This window comes from Piliocolobus tephrosceles, chromosome 1 (assembly GCF_002776525.5).
Source record: "Piliocolobus tephrosceles isolate RC106 chromosome 1, ASM277652v3, whole genome shotgun sequence".
Lineage (NCBI taxonomy): Eukaryota > Metazoa > Chordata > Mammalia > Primates > Cercopithecidae > Piliocolobus > Piliocolobus tephrosceles.
Genome location: NC_045434.1, coordinates 201,148,768 through 201,174,329, shown reverse-complemented (window position 1 = coordinate 201,174,329; position 25,562 = coordinate 201,148,768). Strand labels below are relative to the sequence as shown.

Below are 25,562 nucleotides of genomic sequence, written 5' to 3'. Positions count from 1 at the left end.
CCTTCCTTCCTTCCTTCCTTCCTTCCTTCCTTCCTTCCTTCCTTCCTTCCTCCCTTCCTCCCTCCCTCCCTTCCTCTCTCTCTTTCTCTCTCTTGTGTCCCTGGTGAAGAGACCACCAAACAGGCTTTGTATGAGCAACAAGGCTGTTTATTTCACCTGGGTGCAGGCAGGCTGAGTCCGAAAAGAAAGTCAGCTAAGGAAGATAGGGGTGGGGCTGTTTTATAGAATTTGGGTAGGTAAAGGAAAATTACAGTCATGGAGGTTGTTCTCTGGCGGGCAGGAGTGGGGGGTCACAAGGTGCTCAGTGGGGGAGCTTTTTGAGCCAGGATGAGCCAGGAGAAGGAATTTCACAAGGTAATGTCATCAGTTAAGGCGAAGCCCGGCCATTTTCACTTCTTTTGTGGTGGAATGTCATCCGTTAAGGCAGGAACAGGCCATTTAAATTTCACTTCTTTTGTGATTCTTCAGTTACTTCAGGCCATCTGGATGTATGCGTGCAGGTCACAGGGGATATGATGGCTTAGCTTGGGCTCAGAGGCCTGATACTTTCTTTCTGAGGCAGAGACAGAGTCTCACACTCTGTCACCCAGGACGGAGTGCAGTGACGTGATCTCGGCTCACTGCAGCCTTCGCCCCCCAGGTTCAAGTGATCCTCCTGCCTCAGCCTCCCGAGTAGCTGGGATTACAGACGTGCGCCACAACACCTGGATAATTTTTGTATTTTTATTAGAGATGGGGTTTCATCATGTTGGCCAGGCTGATCTTGAACTCCTGACCTCAAGTGATCTGCCCACCTTGGCCTCCCAAAGTGCTGGGATTACAGGTGTGAGCCACTGTGCCCAGCCTTTTCCCTTTTATATTATACTATTCTTTGTTTGGGGTTTCTATTCGCTCTTTTATCTTTGATAATTTGAAATATAATGAATCCTACGGACTCTTCCGAGTCTTGGTCCGCTGTGTCTCCTGTCGGTTTTGTCTGCTCATTCTCCCTCATGGGATCGCACATTTTCTTGTCATTTGTAGTTCTCACTAGTGAACTCATCTTCAACAGGAGTTTTTTGTTTTTCTATTGGAGACTCACGTGGAAGTGTTTCCACAGCGTGGCATGGTGTTTTCAGGACATGAGGGGTTCAATCCCAAAGCCCTGGGATTACAGGCGTGAGCCACCGCGCCCAGCTATGTTAATTTCTTGGTTTGCAATTCTTACACTATAAATTCAGATCCCCACTTAGACCTGGCTCAGATTTGGACTTGAATTCACATTTCTTACGAATGACTGTCTTTCTCTGTCCCTTCCATAGCTCCAAGGCAAAATGTGTACCTTAAAACAGCTTCGGCAGGCCTGGTGTGGTGGCTCACACCTGTAATCCCAGGGCTTTGGGAGGCGGAGGTGGGAGGATCGCTTGAGTCCAGGAGTTTGAGGACAGCCTGGGCAACATAGTGAGACCTCCATCTCTAAAAGCAAACAAACAAACAAACAGCCGGGCACAGTGCTGCATGCTTGTAGTCCTAGCTACTTGGGAGGCTGAGGTGGGAAGATCACTTGAGCCCAGGATTTCAAGATTACGGTGAGCTATAATCAAATTACTCCAGCCTGGGTGACAGAGTGAGACTCTGTCTCTTGAAAAGAAACCAGCTTCTGGCCAGGCGCGGTGGCTCAAGCCTGTAATCCCAGCACTTTGGGAGGCCGAGACAGGTGGATCACAAGGTCAGGAGATCGAAACCATCCTGGTCTACATGGTGAAACCCCGTCTCTACTAAAAATACAAAAAACTAGCCGGGCGAGATGGCGGGCGCCTGTAGTCCCAGCTACTCGGGAGGCTGAGGCAGGAGAATGGCGTAAACCCGGGAGGCGGAGCTTGTAGTGAGCCGAGATTGTGCCACTGCACTCCAGCCTGGGTGACAGAGCAAGACTCCGTCTCAAAAAAAAAAAAAAAAAAAGAAACCAGTTTCTGCCCAGGTGGTTCACGCCTGTAATCCCAGCACTTTGGGAGGCTGAGGTAGGTGGATCACTTGAAGTCAGGAGTTTGAGACCAGCCTATCCAACATGGCAAAAACCCATCTCTACTAAAAATACAAAAATTAGCCGGGCATGGTGGCACACTCCTGTAACCCCAGCCACTTGGGAGGCTGAGGCAGGAGAATCACTTGAACCCAGGAGGCAGAGGTTGCAGTGAGCCGAGATTGCACCACTGCACTTCAGCCTGGGCAACAGAGCAAGACTCCGTCTCAAAAAAGAAAAGAAACCAGCTTCAGCCTGAACCTGTACCTGGCCTGCCGTCCCGGGCGTTCCTCTCTGCATCAGCTCCTGTGGGCCCCTCTGGTTTTAGATTCCTTCATCAATGCTGCCTCCTGAGGATTTTCCTCCCCGCTTTTCTTCCTTTTTCAAGCTGTGTGCTATTTTTTTTTCCCCAGCATTTCTGTATCTGGAGCTGCAGGAGAGCCTTCCTCGGCTCAGTCCATTATGTGGCTAGAAGTCCCCACTTGCCTTCCCTGCACCCCAGTGTTTCCATCTCTCCAGTGGGGATAAGAGTTCCTCCCGCTTAGGGCCATCATGGGAACACATGGGATAGTCACAGTGTCCGGCAAGGAGTGGGCTCAGTGAGTGTTGGTCTCTTCTCTTAGGACGGCTATATTTCAGCAGATGAGGAGACGGGTGCATTGGGGCACCGAGCCTGAGCCAATGGGCTCTCAGGCCATTGCTGCCTCTGAGACCCCGTGGTGCCAGTTGCATCCCTGGGGGACCAAGGTCACTCTGGCACAGGGTCCCTGCCTTCTCAGCACTTACAGCCCACCTGGGTGAAAGATGAACTAATGGATGAAAAGGGAAAAGGTGAAAAAGTGACAACATGAAAACTCTTCACGGCTGGGCGCGGTGGCTCACGCCTGTAATCCCAGCACTTTGGGAGGCCAAGGTGGGCGGATCACGAGGTCAGGAGATCGAGACCATCCTGGCTAACACTGTGAAACCCTGTCTCTATTTAAAAAAAAAATACAAAAAATTAGCGGGGCATGGTGGTGGGTGCCTGTAGTCCCAGCTACTCGGGAGGCTGAGGCAGGAGAATGGCGTGAACCCGGGAGGCGGAGCTTGCAGTGAGCCGAGGTTGCGCCACTGCGCTCCAGACTGGCCGACAGAGCGAGACTCTGTCTCAAAAAAAAAAAGAAAAAAGAAAAATCTTTAAACGTTCAGCAATTCAACTTTTTGTATCTGCTGTCGCCAGGCTGGAATGCAGTGGCACAATCATGCCTTACTGTAGCCTCAAACTCCTAGCCTCAAACAATCCTCCCACCATGGCCTCCAAAAGTGGTGGGATTACAGGCATGAGCCACAATTCCAGCCTTCTTTTTTTTCTTCAGTTAGGTATAACTTACAGAAAAAGGCACTGATCTTAAATACATAGCATGAAAAATTTCTGACATATATTTTTACCCATGTCACCACCACCCAGATCAAGACAGAACATTTCTGGTCATGGGGCATCTGTGGGCTTCCCTGTGCCAACCCTCTCCCAAAACCAGAGGAGATGCCCAGGCTTTCACTGGCCACCAGAGACTCGCTTTGCCTGTTTTGAGCTTCATAGAAATGGAATCATACAGTATGTACTGATCAGTGCCCTTTCCCCAGCATTCTATCGTGAGCATTTGCACATATCATTTAGTAGTCTCCAGAAACAATGGCCTCTTGGAATCCAGTTGTCCAGAGCCATCGTTGCTTAAACCAGACTCCAAACCCTTCTCAGGGACAGGCCCTGGGTGGCTCTGGTGAAAAAGACAAGGACTCTGCCCACATGGGACTCCAGTCTAGAGAGAACAAGCCCTCGACCGAGCAGGGGACCTGGTGGCAGAGCCTGGGCTGAACAAGAGCAACAGGTGCAGGGCAGGCTGATGTCAGCCCAGCCCCAGGACTCCAAACTGTTAAGGCAGGGACAGGTTGTCGGCGGTCAGGGTGGGTGAAAGGTCTTCACCACCCAATGGCAGCCAACTGGTCAAAGAGGCTCCATGACCAACAGCACCATGGTGTATTTTGAGGAAGGCAGGAGGGAGGTTGGAACCAGCCTGGGCCTGGGGGACCTCCGAGCAAAACTCTTGGCCCCAGCCTTGCCCAGACTTTATCTCATGTCATCCTACTCATGGATAGCTAAGGGTCTCCCATTTCCTGGGGCGGAAACTCTTGTCCAAAGGCACCCTGTCGGGCAGAAGGGCCAAGGTGCTCCCGATTCCCAGTGGGGACTGCTTGGGGATGTCTGAAATTGATGCCCTCAGCAGTCACTTCCAGAAGAGAGAGGGTGGACCTGGGGCTGTCAGGGTGAGGGCAGTGGGCTAAGGGATTGGGGTGGTGGCGACGTAAGGAGAGGCCTCTTGGGGAGGGGTGTGGGGTGTGCTTGGGTCCAACGCTAGAGGTGCATTGCAGCCTCCTGCCCTCTTCTCACCTGTACTGTCCATAGGCTGGGGCAGAGCCACGGCAATGCGTGAGTTTCCACTTCTCCCACTGGGGCCCTGATCTCAGGCTCTCCATTTCCTAATGTGGAGGAGACACTGGTGCCCACCCACCAAGGCAGTTGGGAGGAATAAGAGAAGCTGTGGGGGGGGGCCCTGGCATCTCGCCCAGAGCCGGTGCGTGTGTGAGGAAGGAGGGCTGTTCTTCACCCACCCCACCCCAAGAGCCAGGCACATGTCGGAGCTGGGCCAAAAGATGAGAATTGTGTCCCCAGCCCACAAACATGCTACACGGTCTTGGACAAGACCCTCCCACTCCTCCTGACCTTGCCTCCCGTTCTGTGCAGTGGGAGGCCTCAAAAGAGGAAGCCACTAGGGAGCCTCCTCTCTAGCCTTCCGAGTAGATCTGACAGGGCCCCGGGACAGAGAGGGGGCCCCGCAGACTCTGGGAGGGACTCCAGCTCTCATAGCCAGGATCCTGGTCCAGCCCTGGAGATGGGATAATGGGGGTGGGAGGCAATTTTTGAGCCTCTCCTGTGGGTCAGGTGTGTCACTTGCCTTATCCAGCCCAGTCCTTAGAGTGACCCTGAGGGGATGGTGCCAGCAATGTCATTTGACAGGGGAAGAGACTGAGGCTCAGGGAGGTGACACAGCTAGTACTTGGAGCAGCTGGGGGTTTTTTTGTTTGTTTTGGAGACGGAGTCTCTCTCTCTCGCCCAGGCCGGAGTGCAGTGGTATGATCTCGGCTCACTGCAACCTCCGCCTCCCGGGTTCAAGCAATTCTCCTGCCTCAGCCTCCTGTGTAGCTGGGACTACAGGTGCACACTGCCACATCTGGCTAATTTTTCGTATTTCGGTAGAGATGGGTTTCACCATGTTGCCCAAGCTGGTCTTGAACTCCTGAGCTCAGGCGATCCGCCTGCCTTGGCCTTCCAAAGTGCTGGGATTACAGGCGTGAGTCACCATGCCCGGCAGCTGGGGTTTTAGTTGAGGTCTGTCTGGCACTAAAGCTGTGGATTCGTTGCTGGACACACACACGTGAGAAAGAGGGAGAGAGAAAAAAGTGTTCTTAGTTCTCATTTTATCTCAAAACCATAAAGCCCTATCCAGAAGTCATTATCAGCCAAGAGGGGTGGAGGCGGGTGATGAGAGATGCAGAATGTCATCCTTGATAACAAATCTAGAACTAACAAGAGTGAGATCACCTGGCTCTTTTGAATTTGACACACTAAGCAAAAGGCAAGCTTCGCTTTCCAGCACTGCTATTAACTCTGCCACCAAGTCAGGTTCCTGCTGAGCCTACTTTAATGAATAAGCTAAGCAGAGTTTATAATTGATGGCTGGCTACATCAGGGGACCCCTGCTGCTGGAAGGAGTTTATTGAATAGGTTAAACATTACTCTCTTAATTGTGCTAGCACAATTCATTTGCTGCCTTAGCAGCTCCTCTCCCTACTGGGTAGAAGGAATGAGCATGGGCTTTGGAGCCAAGCCCAGCCCTGCCAGTGTCTGTCTGTGCTGTGTGGCCTTGGGCAAGTCGCTCGTTGTCTCTGAGCCTTGGTTTCTTCATTCTGAGATGTGAGCAGAAGACCCCAGGGTCCACGGGCTTTTCTGGAGGATCTGGATGGCACACATTGATAAACCACAGGTGTGTTGTCTGGGTGGACAGCTATTGCACCTCCTCCAAGTTCAGGCATTCCAGCCTGAGCAGTCAGAAGTGGGGGGATCTGTATGTCTGGAGATGGGAGGCTGTCCTCACCCTGCCAAGTAACTGTCTTTCTCTCTGTTTAGAGAAAGAGAAAGACCCCAAGTACTGGCGAGACCAAGCGCAAGAGACACTGAAATATGCCCTGGAGCTTCAGAAGCTCAACACCAACGTGGCTAAGAATGTCATCATGTTCCTGGGAGATGGTGAGGCCCGGGGGCCTGTGGGGGCCGGGTAGGGTGGGGAGACAGGACACCTAGCTAGGAGCCCAGGGAGCCAGGCTGAGTTGAAGGGGGCTGTGTTGAAGGGGCCAGGGCTCTGGAGGAAGGGTGTTTAAAAGGATGAGGGGCCAGACTGTGGATTCAAGAGGCCTGCTCTGCCAGCTAGCCCCCTGAGGATCTGGGAGGTAAGGGAGAGGGGGGCTACTCACTGACATTTACAGAGCCATGCCCAGTGCCAACTGCCCGAGCCTGCCTTGGTACCAAACTAGAGAACTTCTGGGTACCCAAGTAGGCTGACTGGAGAGGCAGGAGCACGAGAGACTGAGGCCCCCACTCCCCATCGCAGGGATGGGCGTCTCCACAGTGACGGCCACCCGCATCCTCAAGGGTCAGCTCCACCACAACCCTGGGGAGGAGACCAGGCTGGAGATGGACAAGTTCCCCTTCGTGGCCCTCTCCAAGGTGAGCCCCATCCCCAAGCCCAGTTCAGGTCTGTATAACCAGTATCCAGGTCGAGCATCCGAACATGACAGCAGCCAGAGGTCCCCTGACCTCCCTCCCTGCCCAAGCTCACTCCCCACCTGCAGCAGCCACCCTCCTGACTTCTGACACCATAGCATCACTGTGCCTGCGTGTGTGTGTGTGTGTGTGTGTGTTTAGAGAGAGGGTCTTGCTCTGTCGCCCAGGCTGCAGCAGTGGTGCAGTCATAGTTCACTGCAGTCTTCAACTCCTGGGCTCAAGCCATCCTCCCACGTCAGCCTCCTGAGTAGCTGGGACTACAGGTGTGCACCACCACACCTGGATAATGTTTTAATTTTTTTGTAGAGATAGGGATCTCTAATTCTTGGGCTCAAGCGATCCTCCAGCCTTGGCCTCCCAGTCTTGGGATTACAGGCATGAGCCACCATACCTGGCCTATGTATGCTTTTTTCTTTTTTTTTCTTTTTTTTTTTATTGAGACAGAGTCTTACTCTGTCTTCCAGGCTGGAGTACAGTAGCATGACCTCAGCTCACTGCAACCTCCGCCTCCTGAGTTCAAGTGATTCTTCTGCCTCAGCCTCCCGAGTAGCTGGGATTATAGGCACGCACCACCATGCCCAGCTAATTTTTGTATTTTTAGTCGAGACGGGGTTTCAACCTGTTGGCAATGCTGGTCTCGAACTCCTGACCCCAGGTGATCCGCGCACCTGGGCCTCCCAAAGTGCTAGGATTACAGGCATGAGCCACCGTGCCCGGCCTGTATACGCTTTTGCATGAAGTTCTAGGTCATTCATTCTTTTCTGAGGTGGTTCGTGAAGTTGATTAAGCTACAGGCATACCTCAGCTATACTGTGGGTTTGGTTCCAGACTACTGTAATAAAGCAAATATTGTAATGAAGCAAGTCACACATTTTCTGGTTTCCCAGTGCATATAAAAGTTATGTTTGCACCCTACAGTAGTCCTTCAAGTGTAGGACAGCATTATGTCTAAAAAAACCATATATACCTTAATTTAAAAATATGCTATTGCTAAAAAACACTAATGAAGTGAGCCATGTTGTTGGAAAAAATAATGTTGATGGACTTGCTTGACGCAGGGTTGCCACAGATCTTCAATTTGTAGCAAACACAGTGTCTGTGGAGTACACTAAAATGAGGTATGCCTGTACTGACCTAGGTTGTTCAAGGCAGTATGCACTGCCGGGTAGCTATTGTTATTGGTGGTGGTGATAGTGGCATTATGTAATAACCTCCAGACCCTGGGTCAGGCCCCAGGCTCACTTCTGGGGGAGTAGCGGGGACTGTGGTGCCTTCTGTGCCTTCAAGGTGCTCTCAGGCTGGTGGGGAAGGGAGACAGGCAAATAGTTTCGGGGTCTCTGCTAAACATCTGGATGTAGGGCAACCCTGTGATGGTGGCCACAGGGCAGGTGGCAGAGAAATCAGAGCTGGTCTTGGCCCCACCCTTCCCTTCCCCAGTCCCCCTCCCCCTCACTTTCACTACCCTATCCCTAGGACCCCCACTCCTTCAAGAAGGTCCCTCCCTCTCCCTTCTCCAGGATTCCCCTGCTCCCCAACCCCTCGCTGGCTCCTGCAGCCCCAGGCCCAGAGAGAGGCCTCTGCTGACCCTACCTGAGCCCCACTCCTCTGCCGGACACTTCTCTGTACTTTGGAGAGCTGGGGTCCTGCTCCAGTGCTGCCAGGGTGCAGGGAATGACGGCAGGAAGCAGACAGACAGGTAGACCTGTGGCTCTTGGGGGCTTCAGTGGGCAGTGGGCCTGGTCAAGGCTATGGGGTCCTCTCTGGTTCCTCACGCCCCAGACCCCATGGTGTGAGTGGAGGAGGGGTGGGTGGCTGTAGGGGCGAAGTCCTGGCCATCTCCTGACTCTCCTCTACCACCTACAGACGTACAACACCAATGCCCAGGTCCCTGACAGCGCTGGCACCGCCACCGCCTACCTGTGTGGGGTGAAGGCCAACGAGGGCACCGTGGGGGTAAGCGCAGCCACCGAGCGTTCCCGGTGCAACACCACCCAGGGGAACGAGGTCACCTCCATCCTGCGCTGGGCCAAGGACGCTGGTGAGTGCGGGGAGCAGCGGGGAGCCGGGTCAGCTCCATGGCCTGTCCCGGCCTCAGTCTTTCCGACTCTGTCGTGGGAAGGGGCTAGAGAAGGCTTGTGTGCAGGGCTCCCAGCTATGATGTCTGGGAGTCTGTAATATCCATGGGATTCCTTCCATGACAGGGGAGGCTGGGGGTTCAGGCTTCACCCAGTGGTGGGTTCTGCTCCCAGTTCATTTCCCTGAGTTGATTCTTCATTTGACTATAAAATGGGTGGGAACATAAAACCCTCGTAGGTTTGGTGTGAGGAGGGAGAAGTCGGCCCAGGGCTAGCCTGTGGGGTGCAGTCCATGGCCACGCCCCTTCCCTCTTCAGAATTGGGAGGCCCAGCCCGTGCCCTCAGGCCTCAGGAGCTTTAGTCAGGGGCCAAGGCCAAAACACAGGTGACAAGGCCAACACGCAGGTGACAGAGCCATAGTCCACTTGAGATCCCTCAGGGGTCCTGTGGGCGCCTTGATGAAGGGGAGGACTCCAGCCCGGGCGCTCACATCTCAAGGGCCTTCGGGGTGAGGGGAGAGGGTCCCAGAGGCAGTGTTACTTAGAAGCCACTGCCAGACACCTACTGCTATGGGTGCGGAGACTGAGACCAGGCAATCCTCGGAACTGAATGGGGGCCTGTCTTGGGAGGGGGAGGGAGGAGGCAGCTGGGACACCCCGCTCTGTGGATAAAGCCGAACCTGCCCCTCCTGCACCCCAGGGAAATCTGTGGGCATCGTGACCACCACGAGAGTGAACCACGCCACCCCCAGCGCCGCCTATGCCCACTCAGCTGACCGGGACTGGTACTCAGACAACGAGATGCCCCCTGAGGCCTTGAGCCAGGGCTGCAAGGACATCGCCTACCAGCTCGTGCATAACATCAGGGACATTGACGTGAGTGCTTGGGGGCAGCCAGGCAAGGACAGGGCAAGGCGGGGCCTCTGGTGGGCAGGAGGCCTCAGGCCCAGGCTGGCCCGGAAAAAGCAGCCTGGCCTGGCTCCCCACACACCTGGGAGGCTCCCAGCCCATTAGGGGATTTGTGGTTGGGCAGGCAGGCACTGTGGGATTTCTCTGCGGTGGGGCTGCGGGGTGAACCCTCATGTGACCGCCACCACACCCCAAGAACCAGGCACCCAGGGATGATTCCATAAATTGGAACCTGGTGCTGTGCCCACCTCTGCCCCCCACTACACAGGGAGGTGGTGGTGGCCAACTGGCGTCTGCCTGCCCTGCGCATTCACATGGGCACAGATGGGCACATATCTGTACACTCAACCACCAGCATGCCCGGCGAAGAGCTGGTGTGTACAGTGGTTGGTTAGTGCCAGCTCTCGTGTTTAAAATTCGAGTTCCAGACCTCGCCCTGAGTTTTGCTAGCTGTGTGACCTTGGGTCAGTTACTTAACCTCTCTGAGACTTCCCTTTCACAACTCCTTTGTGAACTGTGCCTGCCTCATAAGCTTATGCCAAGAACTGATTAAGATAATCCCTGTGGAGCTCAGCACAAGACCTGAGGCCGGCCGGGCGCGGTGGCTCAAGCCTGTAATCCCAGCACTTTGGGAGGCCGAGACGGGCGGATCACGAGGTCAGGGGATCGAGACTATCCTGGCTAACATGGTGAAACCCCGTCTCTACTAAAAAAAAATACAAAAAACTAGCCAGGTGAGGTGGCGGGCGCCTGTAGTCCCAGCTACACGGGAGGCTGAGGCAGGAGAATGGCGTGAACCCGGGAGGCGGAGCTTGCAATGAGCTGAGATCCGGCCACTGCACTCCAGCCCCGGCGACAGAGCGAGACTCCGTCTCAAAAAAAAAAAAAAAAAGACCTGAGGCCTAGTGAGTGCCCAGAAGGTGGTGGCACTTATGCAGGAGCCACACGTCCTTGCCCTGAAACACACTTCAGCAAACTGAGCTGACTCATGAGGCAGAAGTCATCCATGTGGTGCTTGCTTTCTGTTCTTTTCCTTTTTTTTTTTTGAGACAGAGTCTCCCTTTGTCGACCAGGCTGGAGCGCAGTGGCGCGATCTCGGCTCGCTGCAAGCTCTGCCTCCCAGTTTCACGCCGTTCTCCTGCCTCAGCCTCCAGAGTAGCTGGGACTACAGGCGCCCGCCACCACGCCCAGCTAATTTTTTGTATTTTTAGTAGAGATGGGGTTTCACCGTGTTAGCCAGGATGGTCTCGATCTCTTGACCTTGTGATCCGCCCGCCTCAGCCTCCCGAAGTGCTGGGATTACAGGCGTGAGCCACCGCGCCCAGCCTACTCTCTGTTCTTAAGTAAGAATGCCCGGCTCGTTCCTTTCAGGCTTTTATTGCCTACCGTGGGGGACTGCTGAGGTGATCTGGGGACTTCTGCCCCTTGAGCCTGGAATGGGGATTCGGTGAGGGGCAGAGAAAGCCCCCTGACCCAGCTATGCCTCACCTCTTTCTCCACCACCAGACAAACTCACTTGTCTTCAGCCCTCCATACACTGCCCCCACAAATTTCTGGGGGCCACTTGGCCGCTCCATAGTAGAGACCCATGTCTGCCCTTTTCCCAGCATGGTAGATTAAGTAGCCCCTTTCAGGACACACAGTGCTGTTGGCCCCTTTCAGTGAGCAGACATCTGAGGCCAAGCCACCCATCCTGGCTTGCCTTCACCCGACACATGGCCTGGGGTGAGTCCCTTCCCCTTCCTGTGCCTCGGTTTCCCCACCTGTGCAGCAGGAACAGAGAGCCACACTTGCATGCTCCCAGGGCTGTGGGAGGCCGTGATGAGGTCATGGATGTGAGAACATTTGTTGTACAGGCACAGGGTATAATTACATGGGGACTGCTCCTCAGAGGGGTTTGTCAGGGACAGCCTGAGCAGGGGACAGAAACTTGAAGGAAATTGGAGGGGAGGGAAGATATTTCAGGTGAGGGGGTGGGAGATGAGCAGGCGGGCCACAGGGGCCACGTCAGGGGCACAAGCCAGGGAGTGAATGAGAAGGGAGGACCTGTGTGAGGACCCCTTGCTTTCCTCCTCTTCCTTTCTCTCCCAGCCCCACCTGCATCTCCATCACCAACACCCCCCCAAAAGCCTCCCAGTCCCCAGACTGTACATGAAACAAAAATCCTGGTGTCCACCCTGAAAATAAATACTGTTGCTTAAAAAGAAAGAAAGAAAGAAAGAAAGACACAAACCCAAACCCCAAAGCCAAACAGCAAGTCTGTTATTTGGAAGTTTAATGAGCCCGTGTGAAGTCGCTGCCGGGCTGGAAACGATGAGGCTCCCTGCAGGAAGACTGGGGGCTTCGTTTTCCACTCTGAAGATGCCAAGAGGTCAGGTTCTGTGGGAACAGTTTGGGGGGGTGGGGCAAGGGACTCATGACCTGGGGTCCCCTTCTCCTTCCCCTCCCAGCCCGCCCTGCTCCCTGAGCTCCTGGCTACAGCGGGGAGCAAGGACTCTGCCTCTCTGAACCACTTGTCTCCCCACTGGCAGTAGAAATGCCTTCCAGTGGCAGCCACCCGCTGGGTGCTGGGGACTTCCCTGGGTGACTGCCTTTCTTCCTATGATGGTTCTGTGGATAGATGTTAGTTGTATTTTATTTATCATTATTTCTCTTTTGAGATGGAGTCTCACTCTGTTTCTAAGGCTGGAGTGCAGTGGTGCGATCTTGGCTCACTGCAACCTCCACCTGCTGGGTTCAAGCGATTCTCCTGCCTCAGCCTCCTGAGTAGCTGGGATTATAGGCGCACATCACCACACCCGGCCATTTTTTTTTGTATTTTTACTAGAGACGGGGTTTCGCCATGTTGGCCAGGCTGATCTCAAACTCTGGACCTCAGGTGATCCACCCGTTTTGGCCTGCCAAAGTGCTGGGATTACAGGCGTGAGCCATCACGCCCAGTCTATTTTATTTTATTTTTGAGACAGGGTCTCGCTCTGTTGCCCAGACTGGAGTGCAGTGGCATGATCACGGCTCACTTCAGTCTCAGCCTCCTGGGCTCAAGTGCTCCTCCTGGCTCAGTCCCTTGACTAGCTGGGAGCACAAGTCTGTACCACCACGCCCGGCTAATTTTTGAAACAAATTTTATTTGTATAGACAGAGTCTTGCCATGTTGTCCAGGCTGGTCTCAAACTCCTGCCTTCAAGTGATCCTCCCGCCTCAGCCTCCCAAAGTGCTGGGATTACAGGCATGAGCCACCGTGCCCAGCCAGTCGCATTTTATGGATAGGAAAACTGGGGTCAGAGAGTTTAGGTGGCAGGCCCTTGATCAGTAGGTGATAGAGTCAGGGTTCAAACCTAAATCTGACTTCAAAGCTCATGGCCATGACCATGGCCTGGATCCAGGCTGGTCCTGGGGCACCTTTCCCACCTCTCCTGCCAGTCTGTGCTCCTGGCCCCCTATGCATTCTGCAAAACCTAGGTTCTAAGGTGGGAGACAGAGTGAAGGATAGAGCAGGGGACCTATGAGATGCAGGCCTGGAATGGTGGATCTGGGCCCAGTGTCAGCCAGGCTCTGCACTCCCAAGGTGTCAGCCAGGGGCAGTGGCCCGGGCTGGCGCCCGTGGTGACAAGAGAACACTAGTGTGGTGGTCACCGCAGGCGGCTGCTGTTATGCTCTTGGCCCTATTTTAAAAATAGTCAGGACTTCAAACATGGACTCCCAAGGAAAACAAACAGTCCCGCGTTCGTCTGCCCGCACACACCAGCCGGTGGGTAAAATTAGCCTGGTGGTGACTACACAGCCATGAGGCTCGGCCCCGCTGTTTGCCCAGGCTGCGGTGGGCTGGCTCCCAGCTGTGGGCTGCCCCAGAGACCTCCCTGGCTGGAGCCTCTCCCTGCACGCATTCAGCCTGTCACCGTGGGAGAGTAGGCTCCGGGAGTCCCTGCCCTCTGCCACATGAATACAGCAGGGCCCTAGTGCCATCGCTGGAAAAGCCCTGGGTTTGAATCCTGAATCTGCCACTTCCTGGCAGTGTGGCCTTCAGGGGAAAAAAACCCATTTCTGTGCCCATTTTTTTAGTTGGAAAACGGGTGACCAGGGTTTGTTGCAGCCTCGGGATGAAGTTGAGTCAGAATGTATCTTAAGTGTTTAGTGCCTGACACACAGTTAAGATACATTCTGACTCAACTTCATACCAAGTCTGATGGTCTGATTCTTATTCAAGTGGGAGTTATGTGGATTGCAGGAAGCCAAGTAAGGTAAGTTATCAGTTCCTCCAATATCCCTAGAAGCGCCAAACCACAGTCCCGATAGACTCATGGTTTCATCTCCCCACAGTGGACAAGTAAGGCCCAGAGAGGACTGAGACCTGGCTCACCAGGCTGGGAAAGTGTCCACACTGTCCCCAGGGACTCCAGGAGTCCAGGTTCCAAGCCGAGGTCACTGGGGCTTCTGGGCGTCTTGGAACCCTGCAGAAGTGATGGCTCCTGTCTCTTTTAGGTGATCATGGGGGGTGGCCGGAAATACATGTACCCCAAGAATAAAACTGATGTGGAGTATGAGATTGACGAGAAAGCCAGGGGCACGAGGCTGGACGGCCTGGACCTCGTTAACATCTGGAAGAGCTTCAAACCGAGACACAAGGTAGCCTGTGTTGGGGCCATGTGGCTGCCGAGGTGGCCTGTGATGGTGAGAGGCTGCGTGACCCCCACTCTGAAGCTCTGTTGTTCTCTATAGAAAGGGCATCAGAATTCTTCCCTCCAGGGGCTCGCATGGACTAAGAGATATACAAGCGGTAAATAGTCGGTGACTGATCATTTCCTTCCCTTGGAGGGGACACGAGAGAGAGGTGGATGGTGAGGAGGAGGCTGGGCCAGGGAATAACCTGCGTGGAGATTTAGTCACCCTGAGCACCTATTGTATGTAGGTCCCTGGTGGGGCATGCATGAGACACAGAGGCTGAGCCAGATGGCCAAGGAAACATGGAACGCTGCGTGCCTGCATGGGGGATGCCTGGCTCTGTAGGCACTCTGGGGGGGACAGACCACAAGGAGGGGCCAAGAAGCCCTAGGCAAGTAGGAGGGCGGAGGGAAGAGGCAGCACTGTATGGATCAGGGGAGGACATGGTTGGCCCCAGTGTGCAAGCCACAGAGGGAGCAGGGAAGCCCTCCACAGTGAGTCCCCCTTGGCTGGGGGACGGAATGGATTGGGGAAGGGAGGCTGGAGGCACCTCCAGAAGGACCCCAAGCTCTGGCTCCTTGGAGCGGCCTCTGGCCCTTTAAATCTGAGCTGCTGGCCTGCGGGCCTGGGGCAGCTGGGGTCTGGAAATGACTGTGGTCAGGGCTGAAGACAGTGGGGAGTAGCCTGGCAGCCACTTTGATGTCACTCTGGGGTTGGGTTTCTGCGAGTTCCAAGACTGGCCCCTGGGGAGGCTTCGTGGAATGAGGCTGAGCCAAGAACGAGGTGGGGGTAGGGACTAGGGAAGGGCCCCGTGGGGTCAGTGGGGGTGTGGGACTGAGCGGCTTTGAACCCTTTCTATCCCTTCGGAGTCAGCTCAGGCTGGGCCAGAGCCCCCTCCCAGCTCAAGCCAGAGAGACACCAGCCTCAGTTTCTCTACATGGCACATGGGGCCAGAGTTTCAACCTCCTTGCCCAGCTTACCCTGGAGCTTGGTCTAAGCCTCTAAGATGGGGAGAGAGCATCTACACCATGGCCCCAAGCCTGGCCACATTGGGTATCAGTCAGGTCCCCTGTAGGCCCCACATCCCTAGAAAATCATGCCTTAAGAGTGGGTTCCAGAATCAGTTTCACCTTTACCATTCAGTGGCTACATGGTCTGTGTGCCTCATTGCCCTTATCTGTAAAGAGAGAGTAACAGGAACAACCTTGGAGGGAGAAGGCCCAGGAGAGTCACCTCCAGGAAGCAGGGGCTGGGGGTGGCAAAGCCCCACTTTCTGAGCCTCTCTGCCCTCCTCCCCACAACAGCCCCTGAGGCTTGAAAAGCCACTGATCCCACTGTCATTGCCAAGAGAAGGCAGGGGGTCTTCTAAGGGCACACAGCAGATCCTTGGCAGTGCTGGGACCCTTGGTCCAGGCCAACGTGGTGCCCTCTCCAGGCCTGGCCTGGCTGGCCTCTTTCCATGGAGCTTATTCCCTGGGGAAACAGCCCCACCTTTATCTCCCGTCCTAGATGGGGCCCCCAAAGCAGAACTAGGGCTTTGCTTCCTCCCTGGCACTCCACGGCCTCCAGAAAACACAGCCCAGGCCTGTCAGCCCTCAAGGCCTCTAGAGACCTGTGCCTGGCTCTTCTTTGCCCTGTGATCCCTCCCTCCTGGGATAGCCTTCCTGACCCCAGGCTGTTAAATTCCCACTTGTCCTCAAGGGCCCCATTAGAACATCACCTCCACCAGGAAGCCCTCCCTGGTCCTGTGTCTGGGCTCACGGCCTCCCTGGGCTCTATCAGAATTCGCATCCCCTTGCGTTATACATTATAATGTGCTATTGATTCATCATTTCTTGAGGTCAGGGATGGTGGATCCTCAGGGAGGGATTTTTAAGTGAAGGAAGGAAATAAGTAAAGGCCTCAGACTCTGATAGCTGCTGGGGTCAGTCCTTCCGACTCTCCCTAGCTCCCGGCATGTGCTGACGCAGCCCTTCCTCCTAGCACTCCCACTTCATCTGGAACCGCACGGAACTCCTGACCCTTGACCCCCACAATGTGGACTACCTATTGGGTAAGTGGAGGGAGTGGAGTGGAGGATGCATGGCTCAGAGCCTGGTGGCCGGGGCTGTGTGTGGCCAGCACCTGGGGACAAGGCCCCAGCCTGACACTCACTTAGGGGCCTCTACCCTTGGGCTCCAGGACCTGGGAGAAGCAAGGAAGGGGATTCTGATTCCTGGAATTAGGCCTGAAATCTGCTGGCTGTGCAGGGGGATTAGCCCCATTGGGCACAAGAAGAAACTGAAGCTCAGAGAGGGGAGTGGCACACGGCATGTGGCACAGCCGACAGGGGTACAGCCCAGGCAAATTTGAGCCCTGGCTGGGAACTGGGACTTAACGGCTCCTGGGCTATGGAGCCTGGGACCTGGAGTCAGCTCTACTGTGTGCATGGACAGGGCAGATGCCAGCCAAGTTATCTCTGCCCATCCTGATGACTGCCCTCCTCCCCAGGCAGTGGGGAGCAGGTGGTGAGGGCACAGGGGCAGCTTCAGGTCTGGTGGGATGAGGCCCTGAGCACCACCATGCAGCTATCTGGGTCTTCTTTTCCAGCTGCCTGTAGTGCCAAGCAAGTGGTTGCAAAATCTCCTGCAGACATTTCCCAAGGAACACAGCTCCACGTCCTGGGTGTCATTAGAGGTTATGGGCTCAGAGCTGTGCGCCTGGTGGGTCCTCCAGACACATACACACAGCCTCTTGCTTGCCTGGCTCACACGGCACACACCCAGTACCACACGGGCTGTGCGTGCACCCGTGTATCATGCTGGTTTTGCTCATGGATCTTAGAGCCAGAGTGCTGGGTTCAAATCCAGCTCTACCACCTCTAAGCTGTGTGACCTTGGGCAAGTGATTTCTCCTCTCTCTGCCTCAGTTTCCTCTTCTATAAAGTAGGGATAATGACTCTCCCATAAAATGAAGATAGTGACGGGGCTGGAGACAACCCCCGGGTTGTCATGAGCATGACATGAACTTGTGTTGTATAAGTTATCCGTTGCTGTGTAACAAATTATCTCAAAACTTAGGCCAGGTGCAGGCCGAGGTGGGCAGATCACGAGGTCAGGAGATTGAGACCATCCTAGCTAACATGGTGAAACCCGGTCTCTCCTAAAAATACAAAAAATTAGCCTGGCGTGGTGGCAGGTGCCTGTAGTCCCAGCTACTCAGGAGGCTGAGGCAAGAGAATGGTGTGAACCTGGGACGTGGAGCTTGCAGTGAGCCGAGATCGCACCACTGCGCTCCAGCCTGGGTGACAGAGCGAGACTCCGTCTCAAAACAAAAAACAAACAAAAACTTAGGCCAGGTGCAATGGTTCACACCTATAATCCTAGCAGTTTGGGAGGCCAAGGCAGGTTGATCACTTGAGCCCAGGAGTTTGAGAGCAGCCTGGGCAACATAGCAAGACCTCAACTCTACAAAAAAATTTTTTAAAACTGGCTAGATGTGGTGGCGCACACTTTTAGTCCCAGCTACTCAGGAGGCTGAGGTAGGAGGATCCACCTGAGCCCAGGAGGTTGAGGCTGCAGTGAGTTGTGATTATGCCACTGCACTACGGCACCCCAGCCTGGGTGACAGAGCAAGACCCTATCTAAAAGAAAGAAAGAGAGAGAGAGAGAAAGAGAGGAAAGAAAGAAAGAGGAAAGAAGGAAGGAGGGAAGGAAGGAAAGAAAGAAAAAGAGAGAGAGAAAGAAAGGAAAGAAAAAAAGAAAGAAAGAGAAAAGAAGAAACCAGGTGTGGTGGTTCAGGAAGCTGAGGTGGGAGGCTTGCTTGAGCCCAAGAGTTCGAGCCTGCAGTGAGCTATGATCATGCTACTGCACTCCAGTTTGGGCAACAGAGTGAGATCCTGTCACAAAACAAAACTTAACAGTTTAAAACAAGAGTAGACATTTATTGCCTCACTCAATTTCTTTGGGTCAGGAATCTGGGGACAGCTTAGCTGGGTCTCCCATGAGGTTGCAGTCATCTGAAGGCTTGACTGGGGCTGGCCCTTCCTGGATGGTTCACTCCCATGGCTGGCGAGTTGGTCTTGGCTATTAGCAGGAGGCCTCAGTTCCTTGGCACATTGCTCTCTACAGAGCAGCTTGAGTGTCCTCATCACATGGTGGCTGGCTTCCCACAGAGATCCAAGAGTATAGAAACAGAAGCTACAACATTTTATGCCCCAACCTTGGAGATCACACAAATGTCATTTCATTTCACTGAAATGTCGTTTCAGTGGCATTCTATTGCATACAAAGGCTAGTGTGGGAGGAGACCACACAAGCGTGTGAATTCCAGGGGGCAGGGATTATTGGACACCATCTTGGAGGCTAGCTTTTGCCTGCTCCAAAGCGCTAACAGCATGTGGCACAAAGTAAACGCTGTATGCATTGGAGCTATTGTTCGGCTGTGTACCCGTTCACAGAGGACAGGATGTTCTGGAAGAACACCAGAATCAGAAGCACCAGCATAGGACACATGGAATTTTGTGCCATGGGCAAGGAACGGATCATTCTCCTTATGTCACAAGTGAGAAAACAGAGCCCAGTGAGCAGGGGGGACAATGATTCCAAACCTTCTGCTGTTTTGCTGCACAGGCCACCATGCCCTTCAAACCCAACATGTAAATGCACACACACCCTAGCAGCCCCATCGAGTCCAGGCTGTGGCCCACTGCCTTGGGGCCACAGTCCTGCGTGCTGAGCCCTGCAGGCTGGAGACAGACTGACTGATGGATTTGAACCCCAGATCTGCCACTTCTCAGCTGACAATAGCAAGTTATGGAACACCTCTGGGCCTCAGTGCTCCTCCTCTGTAAAATGTGCATGGCGATCCCGCCACGCCATAGTGGTGGGAGTGAAGATGAAAGGAATTGGGGCTGGGCACGGAGGCTCACTCCTGTAATCCCAACACTTTGGGAGGCCGAGGAGGGTGGATGACCTGAGATCAGGTTTGAGACCAGCCTGGCCAACATGGTAAAACCCTGTCTCTACTTAAAATGCAAAAAAAAATTAGCCGGTGTGGTGATGCATGTCTGTAATCCCAGCTACTCGGGAGGCTAAGGCAGGGGAATCACTTGAACCTGGGAGGTGGAGGTTGCAGTGAGCCTGAGCCGATATCGCACCACTGCACTCCAGCCTGGACAACAGAGTGAGACTCTGTCTCCAAAAAAAAAAAAAGAAAAAGAAAAAAGAAAAAAAAAAAAGGAATTGGGGGCCTAATTCTGGGCCCACAAAAATCACCCAGATAAGGATCCTCCCAGCCACCATACTCTATCCCCAAGTTGGCTGTGGGGAGCCTGCGTCCCCTGAGACAGCCCAAGTTCCTTGGGGTCCTCCTAGCAGGGTCACAGCCTCTCAGCATCCACATCCTCCTGGTGTCCTCCTCAGGTCTCTTCGAGCCGGGGGACATGCAGTACGAGCTGAACAGGAACAACGTGACGGACCCGTCACTCTCCGAGATGGTGGTGGTGGCCATCCAGATCCTGAGGAAAAACCCCAAAGGCTTCTTTTTGCTGGTGGAAGGTAGGAGCCCCAGGTCTGCTGAGAGGGGGCTGCTGGAAACACGGCCCTGGTGTCAGGGGATGGAGAAGTCCAGCCCTTAAGGGAAACTGACTGGGTTTGGGGGTGAAGGGAGAGGTCCCTTTAGGAAAATGGGTTGTGGAAGGAGACGGGTGGCTCTGTGGACGCTCCCAGCCCAGCAAGCTGCTCTCTTTTGGGCATAGAGATGCAAGTCAGGTTCACCAGTCCAGGAAGGCTTCCTGGGAGAGGAGGCAGATTTCTCCTCCCCTTTGGTAGTCTTTCTTGGAGACCTGGCCCTGGAGGGGCAAGCAGCCCCTCAACCTTACTGCCCCGAAAGGCAAATCCGTAGGCTCCGGCTTTCCCACGCTGTGCGCTGACATTCCCAGGCTCCTCGAGCGCTGTCCAGGGGCCTTATGGACAGACCTGAATTCTTGGCCTGGCGCTGCCATCTGCTGGCGGTGTGACCTCTACCTGTGCGCTTCTGTTAAGTGAAGCCAAAAATAGCATCTGTCTCCTGGAAAGTGATTCACCTCCATTGTGTTCAGAGACATAAAGTACTTGGAACAGGACCCAGTAAAGAATAAACCGTGTGTTTCTATTATTAGCCTTATGGCTACACAATAGTTAAGGCAGGAACAATAGGAAGTGTGAGGAAGTGATAAAGATTCCAGAAACCTTCCAGCGCTAACAGCCCTTGTCCACCGCGGTTCCACATGTTGCCCTGCTGACATCGGTATGTATACACACACGCACATGCACACACGAATATGTTTGCACATATGCTCCCCACGCATACACACACGCTCAGCCCCTCCGCCTTCCAGAGGCGAGTGTCTGCCAGCCCAGCTTGGCTGCTTTCTTGCCAAACCCCGGGGTTCCCACTCAAGCACAGCGGTCTTGGCCTGGCCCCGAACAGGCCTCTGACGCCGAGGAGCCAGCCAGAAACCAGCGGTGGCGAGCACGGGCTCCCCGGGGAGCGGTTTCCTTTGTGAGCAAGGCCAGAATGGGCCGGCCAGGCCAGCTGCTCCCAGAGCCACAACAAAGGGAGGACCCGCCCTGCCAGCCGGCCGGCCCACCATGAGGCTCAGGCTGGTGGGATCAGAGGGCTGCCTGGCGCCCAGGACCCTCCAAGCTGGGAGCATCCACCAGACAGCGCCCTCCTGTTAGGGAGGGAGGTGTTCCTTTAAGGTCACAGAGCCCTCAGCTGCTGGGCCAAGCCTCCAGCCAGGCCCCTGCACTCATCCGGGGATGGGAGGTGGGGGCGGAGGCAGCGGGGACAGAGCTTTGTAGAACCTGCCACAGGCACTGCCCAGGCACTGGGGACTTTCGCCACCTCTGGGAGCTCCGTGCTTTCTTTTTAGAGGGGATGATTTGAGGTAGAGATGAAAAACGGGATTAGGACGAGTCACACCTGAATTCACATCGCGGCAAATCCCATCGTGGGCCTCCCCACGCTAGGCCTCAGTTGCTCCATCTGTAAACAGGACTGATCGTATTCCTCTTTCCCAGCACTGCTGTCCAGGGGAAAAGAGACATGGGTGTGTTATGCCTGGCATGTTGTAGGGATTCCAGCATGCCCCCTTCACTACCTCCCAAAGGCTTCAGTGCCTCCTTCAAGCAGCTAGAGACAGTGCTGGGAGGGGCAGTGGGAGGAGCATAGCTTCCCGCCTGGTGGATCTGATTACACATCTGGGCTTTGCAGGCCCCCATGCATGTGCCTTTGGCCCCGGGGCTGTCCCTCTCTGGGCTCCATCAGGTGGAATGACTGCTTGAAATGCCTAGGCGGTGGTGCTAGCACAGAGTGGTGTCCAGCGAAGCTTCCTGTCCTTCCCTAGCTAACAAAGGTTAATCCAGCAGCAGTGTCGTGGGGCCGGGGAGCAGATCTTCCTCCCCTCCTCTCTTACCCGAGGCCTTTGCCTTGGTGTCCCAAGGAGGCAGGATCGACCACGGGCACCATGAAGGCAAAGCCAAGCAGGCCCTGCACGAGGCGGTAGAGATGGACCGGGCCATCGGGCAGGCAGGCAGCATGACCTCCTTGGAAGACACTCTGACCGTGGTCACCGCGGACCATTCCCACGTCTTCACCTTTGGTGGATACACCCCCCGTGGCAACTCTATCTTTGGTAGGTGGGCCTTCTTTGGGGTGGACACTCCTGGGGTCTCCTGTCTACCCACTTGGGAGCAGGAGTGGGTGGGAGAGCCAGCAAGCCCAGAGCATGGTAGGGACTCGATGACAACTGGGTGGGGAGGGAGAGTGACTGGGATGGTGAGAAAATACCGGGTGAGGCGGGGGAGTGAGTTGAGTGGTGATTGGGTGGACAGGCAGGTGGGTGGATGGATGGCCACATTGAACATGGCTGGGCGAGAACGTGGATAGATGAATGGGAGAGAGGATGGCTGGCTGGCTGGAGGATGGATGGATGGATGGATGGATGGATGGATGGATGGATGGATGGATTGATGGATGGATGATGGATGGATGGATAGATGGAAGGATGGGTTGATGGATGGATGATGGATGGATGGATGGATGGCTGGATGATGGATGGATGGATGATGGATGAATGGCTGGATGATGGATGGATGGATGGGATGATGGATGGATGGATGATGGATGGATGGATGGATGGATGGATGGATGGATGGATGATGGACAGATGAATGGGAGGGACATGAGTACAATGGGAACTGGGGAATGGTTAGTTGGGAGTAATAAGGTAGCTTCATGGAGGCATTGTGGGGCCCTTCAGAGAAGATCCCAGGGGTTACCAAGCCACCAAGGAGGCCAATCTGGGGGCTGGGGACTGTACTCCTGGTACCCCAACATGACCCCTGAACACCCCCTCCCTGTGCAGGTCTGGCCCCCATGCTGAGTGACACAGACAAGAAGCCCTTCACTGCCATCCTGTATGGCAATGGGCCTGGCTACAAGGTGGTGGGCGGTGAACGAGAGAATGTCTCCATGGTGGACTATGGTGAGACCCTTCAGGACCCAGGGCTGGGAGGGGACAGGGCACCCCTCGGGGAGGAGCTTGGGAATAGGGTGTCAGCTTGTGGTCAAGATCAGGGGTCTCAGAATGACTGGGACTTGAGTCAGAACAACCTCAGTTTGAATTGCCTTCTACAGTCTAGCAGCTCTGAGACTTTGGGCATGTGACTTCACCTTTCTCTGCTTCCGTTTCCTCTCTAAAAGGGTTCTTCTACCTTCGAAGGTTGTCTGAAGGACCAAATGGGTCTGATGAACTTAGCATAGTGCCTGGCAGAAGTAGGTGCTCAATATTTTATACTCATTTTTCTTGGCTCTTTAATATTCCACTATACAAGACTTTGCAGTTAGTTCATCCCATCCCATATTCTTCATTAGTTCTTGATACTCCCAGTGGGTTCCAGGGGGTCTAAAGATGCAGCAATGGTAAGAGTCTCCCTCTCAACTCTCCCTGCTAATCCAAGCAGCCCAAATTGAGGTTAACTTTCTCTGTTGGGGGTTGAGAATGCAGACTCCTATGTCAGAACAGGCTCAGATTCAAATCCTGTGGCCTTAGGCAAAATGACTTTCCCACATTGAGCCTCCTTTTCCTCTTCTATGAAATGGGAGCATTCAAGCCAGCCTGGAAAAGCTGTGTGCGCAGCGCCAGGCCCCTGGCAGGCTCTCAGCAGGCGTTTCTCCTGGCCCACAGCTCACAACAACTACCAGGCGCAGTCTGCTGTGCCCCTGCGCCACGAGACCCACGGCGGGGAGGATGTGGCCGTCTTCTCCAAGGGCCCCATGGCACACCTGCTGCACGGCGTCCATGAGCAGAACTACATCCCCCACGTGATGGCTTACGCAGCCTGCATCGGGGCCAACCTCGACCACTGTGCCCACGCCAGCTCGGCAGGCAGCCTTGCTGCAGGCCCCCTGCTGCTCCCACTGGCCCTCTTCCCCCTGAGCATCCTGTTCTGAGGGCCCAGGGCCCGGGCACCTACGAGCCCGTGACATGCCAACTTCCCACTCCCCAGTGCTGCCCACCACCTGGCAGCCCACCCCTCAAGGGGCAGGGAGGTGGGGGCCTCCTCAGCCTCTGCAACTGCGAGAAAGGGGACCCAGGAAACCAAAGTCTGCCGCCCACCTCGCTCCCCTCTGGAATCTTCCCCGAGGGCCAAACCCACTTCTGGCCTCCAGCCTTGCGCCCTCCCCGCTGCCCTTTGGCCAACAGGGTAGATTTCTCTTGGGCAAGCAGAGAGCACAGACTGCAGAAATTCTCAAAGCCTCTTATTTTTCTAGCACACATATTTCTCCAGACCCAGAGGCCCTGAAGCCTCCATGGAACATTCCGGATCTGACCCTCCCACCCTCATCTCCTTCCCTCTAGAACCCCCCCAGGCCCTACCATGCTCATGTCCCTGTCCTCAGGCCCAGCCCTCCTTCAGCGGAGATGAGGTCTTTCTCCTCAGGACAAGGCCTCGCTCACTCACTCCAAGGTCACCGGGGTCCCAGGAAGCCGGTGCCTGGGTGGCCATCCTATCCAGCGTGGCCCAGGCCAGCAAGAGCCACCTGGCAGGGCTCACACTCCTGGCTCTGAACACACATGCCAGCTCCTCTCTGAAGCGATTCTCCTGTTTGGAACAGCAAAAAAAATTTTTTTTCTCTTTTTGGTGGTGGTTAAAAGGGAACACAAAACATTTAAATAAAACTTTCCAAATATTTCTGAGGACAGAGCTGAGTCTTTGTGGTCGGTGAGAAAAAGACTGAAAGAAGCTTATTTCTCTGGGAAGAAATGGCCTCAGGGCCCAGGGTACAGGTGGGTTGGACAGGGTGGAAAGGCCTTCTGCTGTCCTGAGGGTTTCATGCTCCCTACCTGTGCCACTTTGGACACATTGCTTTGTGTCTTAGTTTTCTTGTCTGTGAAATGGGAGACAATCCACTTCTGGGTTGCTGTGAGGATTAAAGAGGAGGCCGGCCGGGCGCGGGGGCTCACACCTGTAATCCCAGCACTTTGGGAGGCGGAGGCAGGCGGATCATTTGAGGTCAGCAGTTCGAGACCATCCTGGCCAATGTGGTGAAACCCTGTCTCTACAAAAAAAGATACAGAAATTAGCTGGGCGTGGTGGCGTGCTTGCCTGTAGTCCCAGCTACTCCAGAGGCTGAGGCAGGAGAATCGCTTGAACCCGAGAGGCAGAGGTTATAGTGAGCCGAGACAGCGCCACTGCACTCCAGCCTGGGTGATGGAATGAGACTCTGTCTCAAAAAAAAAAGATTAAAGAGGAGTGTCTGTGTGCCCAGAAACCCACAGCAAGGAGGACTTCAGGGGCCCAGTGGCAGCCCGGCTGCATGACACCCACAAACAGCACTACATACCTTGGCCCATTTCATTCATTCATCAATACTGACTACATGCTAGGCATGGTATTAGGTCTTAAGAATTGTTGGTCGGGCGCGGTGGCTCACACCTGTAATCCCAGCACTTTGGGAGGCTGAGGCAGGTGAATCATCTGAGGTCGGTAGTTCAAGACCAGCCTGGGCAA

The 25,562-nt window shown here is 54.6% G+C and overlaps 1 protein-coding gene across 4 annotated transcripts in view; it reads left to right on the top strand.

Moving 5' to 3' along the window:
* Positions 1 to 24,753, top strand: part of ALPL (alkaline phosphatase, biomineralization associated) — a 69,718-nt gene extending 44,965 nt beyond the window's left edge. For 3 of the 4 annotated variants that reach the window (XM_023219731.1, XM_023219730.1, XM_023219729.1), the window contains exons 3-12: positions 6,228 to 6,347; positions 6,709 to 6,824; positions 8,745 to 8,919; positions 9,656 to 9,831; positions 14,344 to 14,487; positions 16,507 to 16,576; positions 19,926 to 20,060; positions 21,989 to 22,180; positions 22,913 to 23,032; positions 23,735 to 24,753. In XM_023219731.1, coding sequence (XP_023075499.1) covers positions 6,228 to 6,347; positions 6,709 to 6,824; positions 8,745 to 8,919; positions 9,656 to 9,831; positions 14,344 to 14,487; positions 16,507 to 16,576; positions 19,926 to 20,060; positions 21,989 to 22,180; positions 22,913 to 23,032; positions 23,735 to 24,000 — 1,514 coding nt within the window. In that variant the 3' untranslated portion in view covers positions 24,001 to 24,753. Of the gene's footprint in view, positions 1 to 6,227; positions 6,348 to 6,708; positions 6,825 to 8,744; positions 8,920 to 9,655; positions 9,832 to 14,343; positions 14,488 to 16,506; positions 16,577 to 19,925; positions 20,061 to 21,988; positions 22,181 to 22,912; positions 23,033 to 23,734 lie in introns of those variants that run through there. The other variant, XM_023219732.1, reaches the window with a different exon arrangement.
* The last annotated feature ends 809 nt before the right edge of the window (positions 24,754 to 25,562 follow it).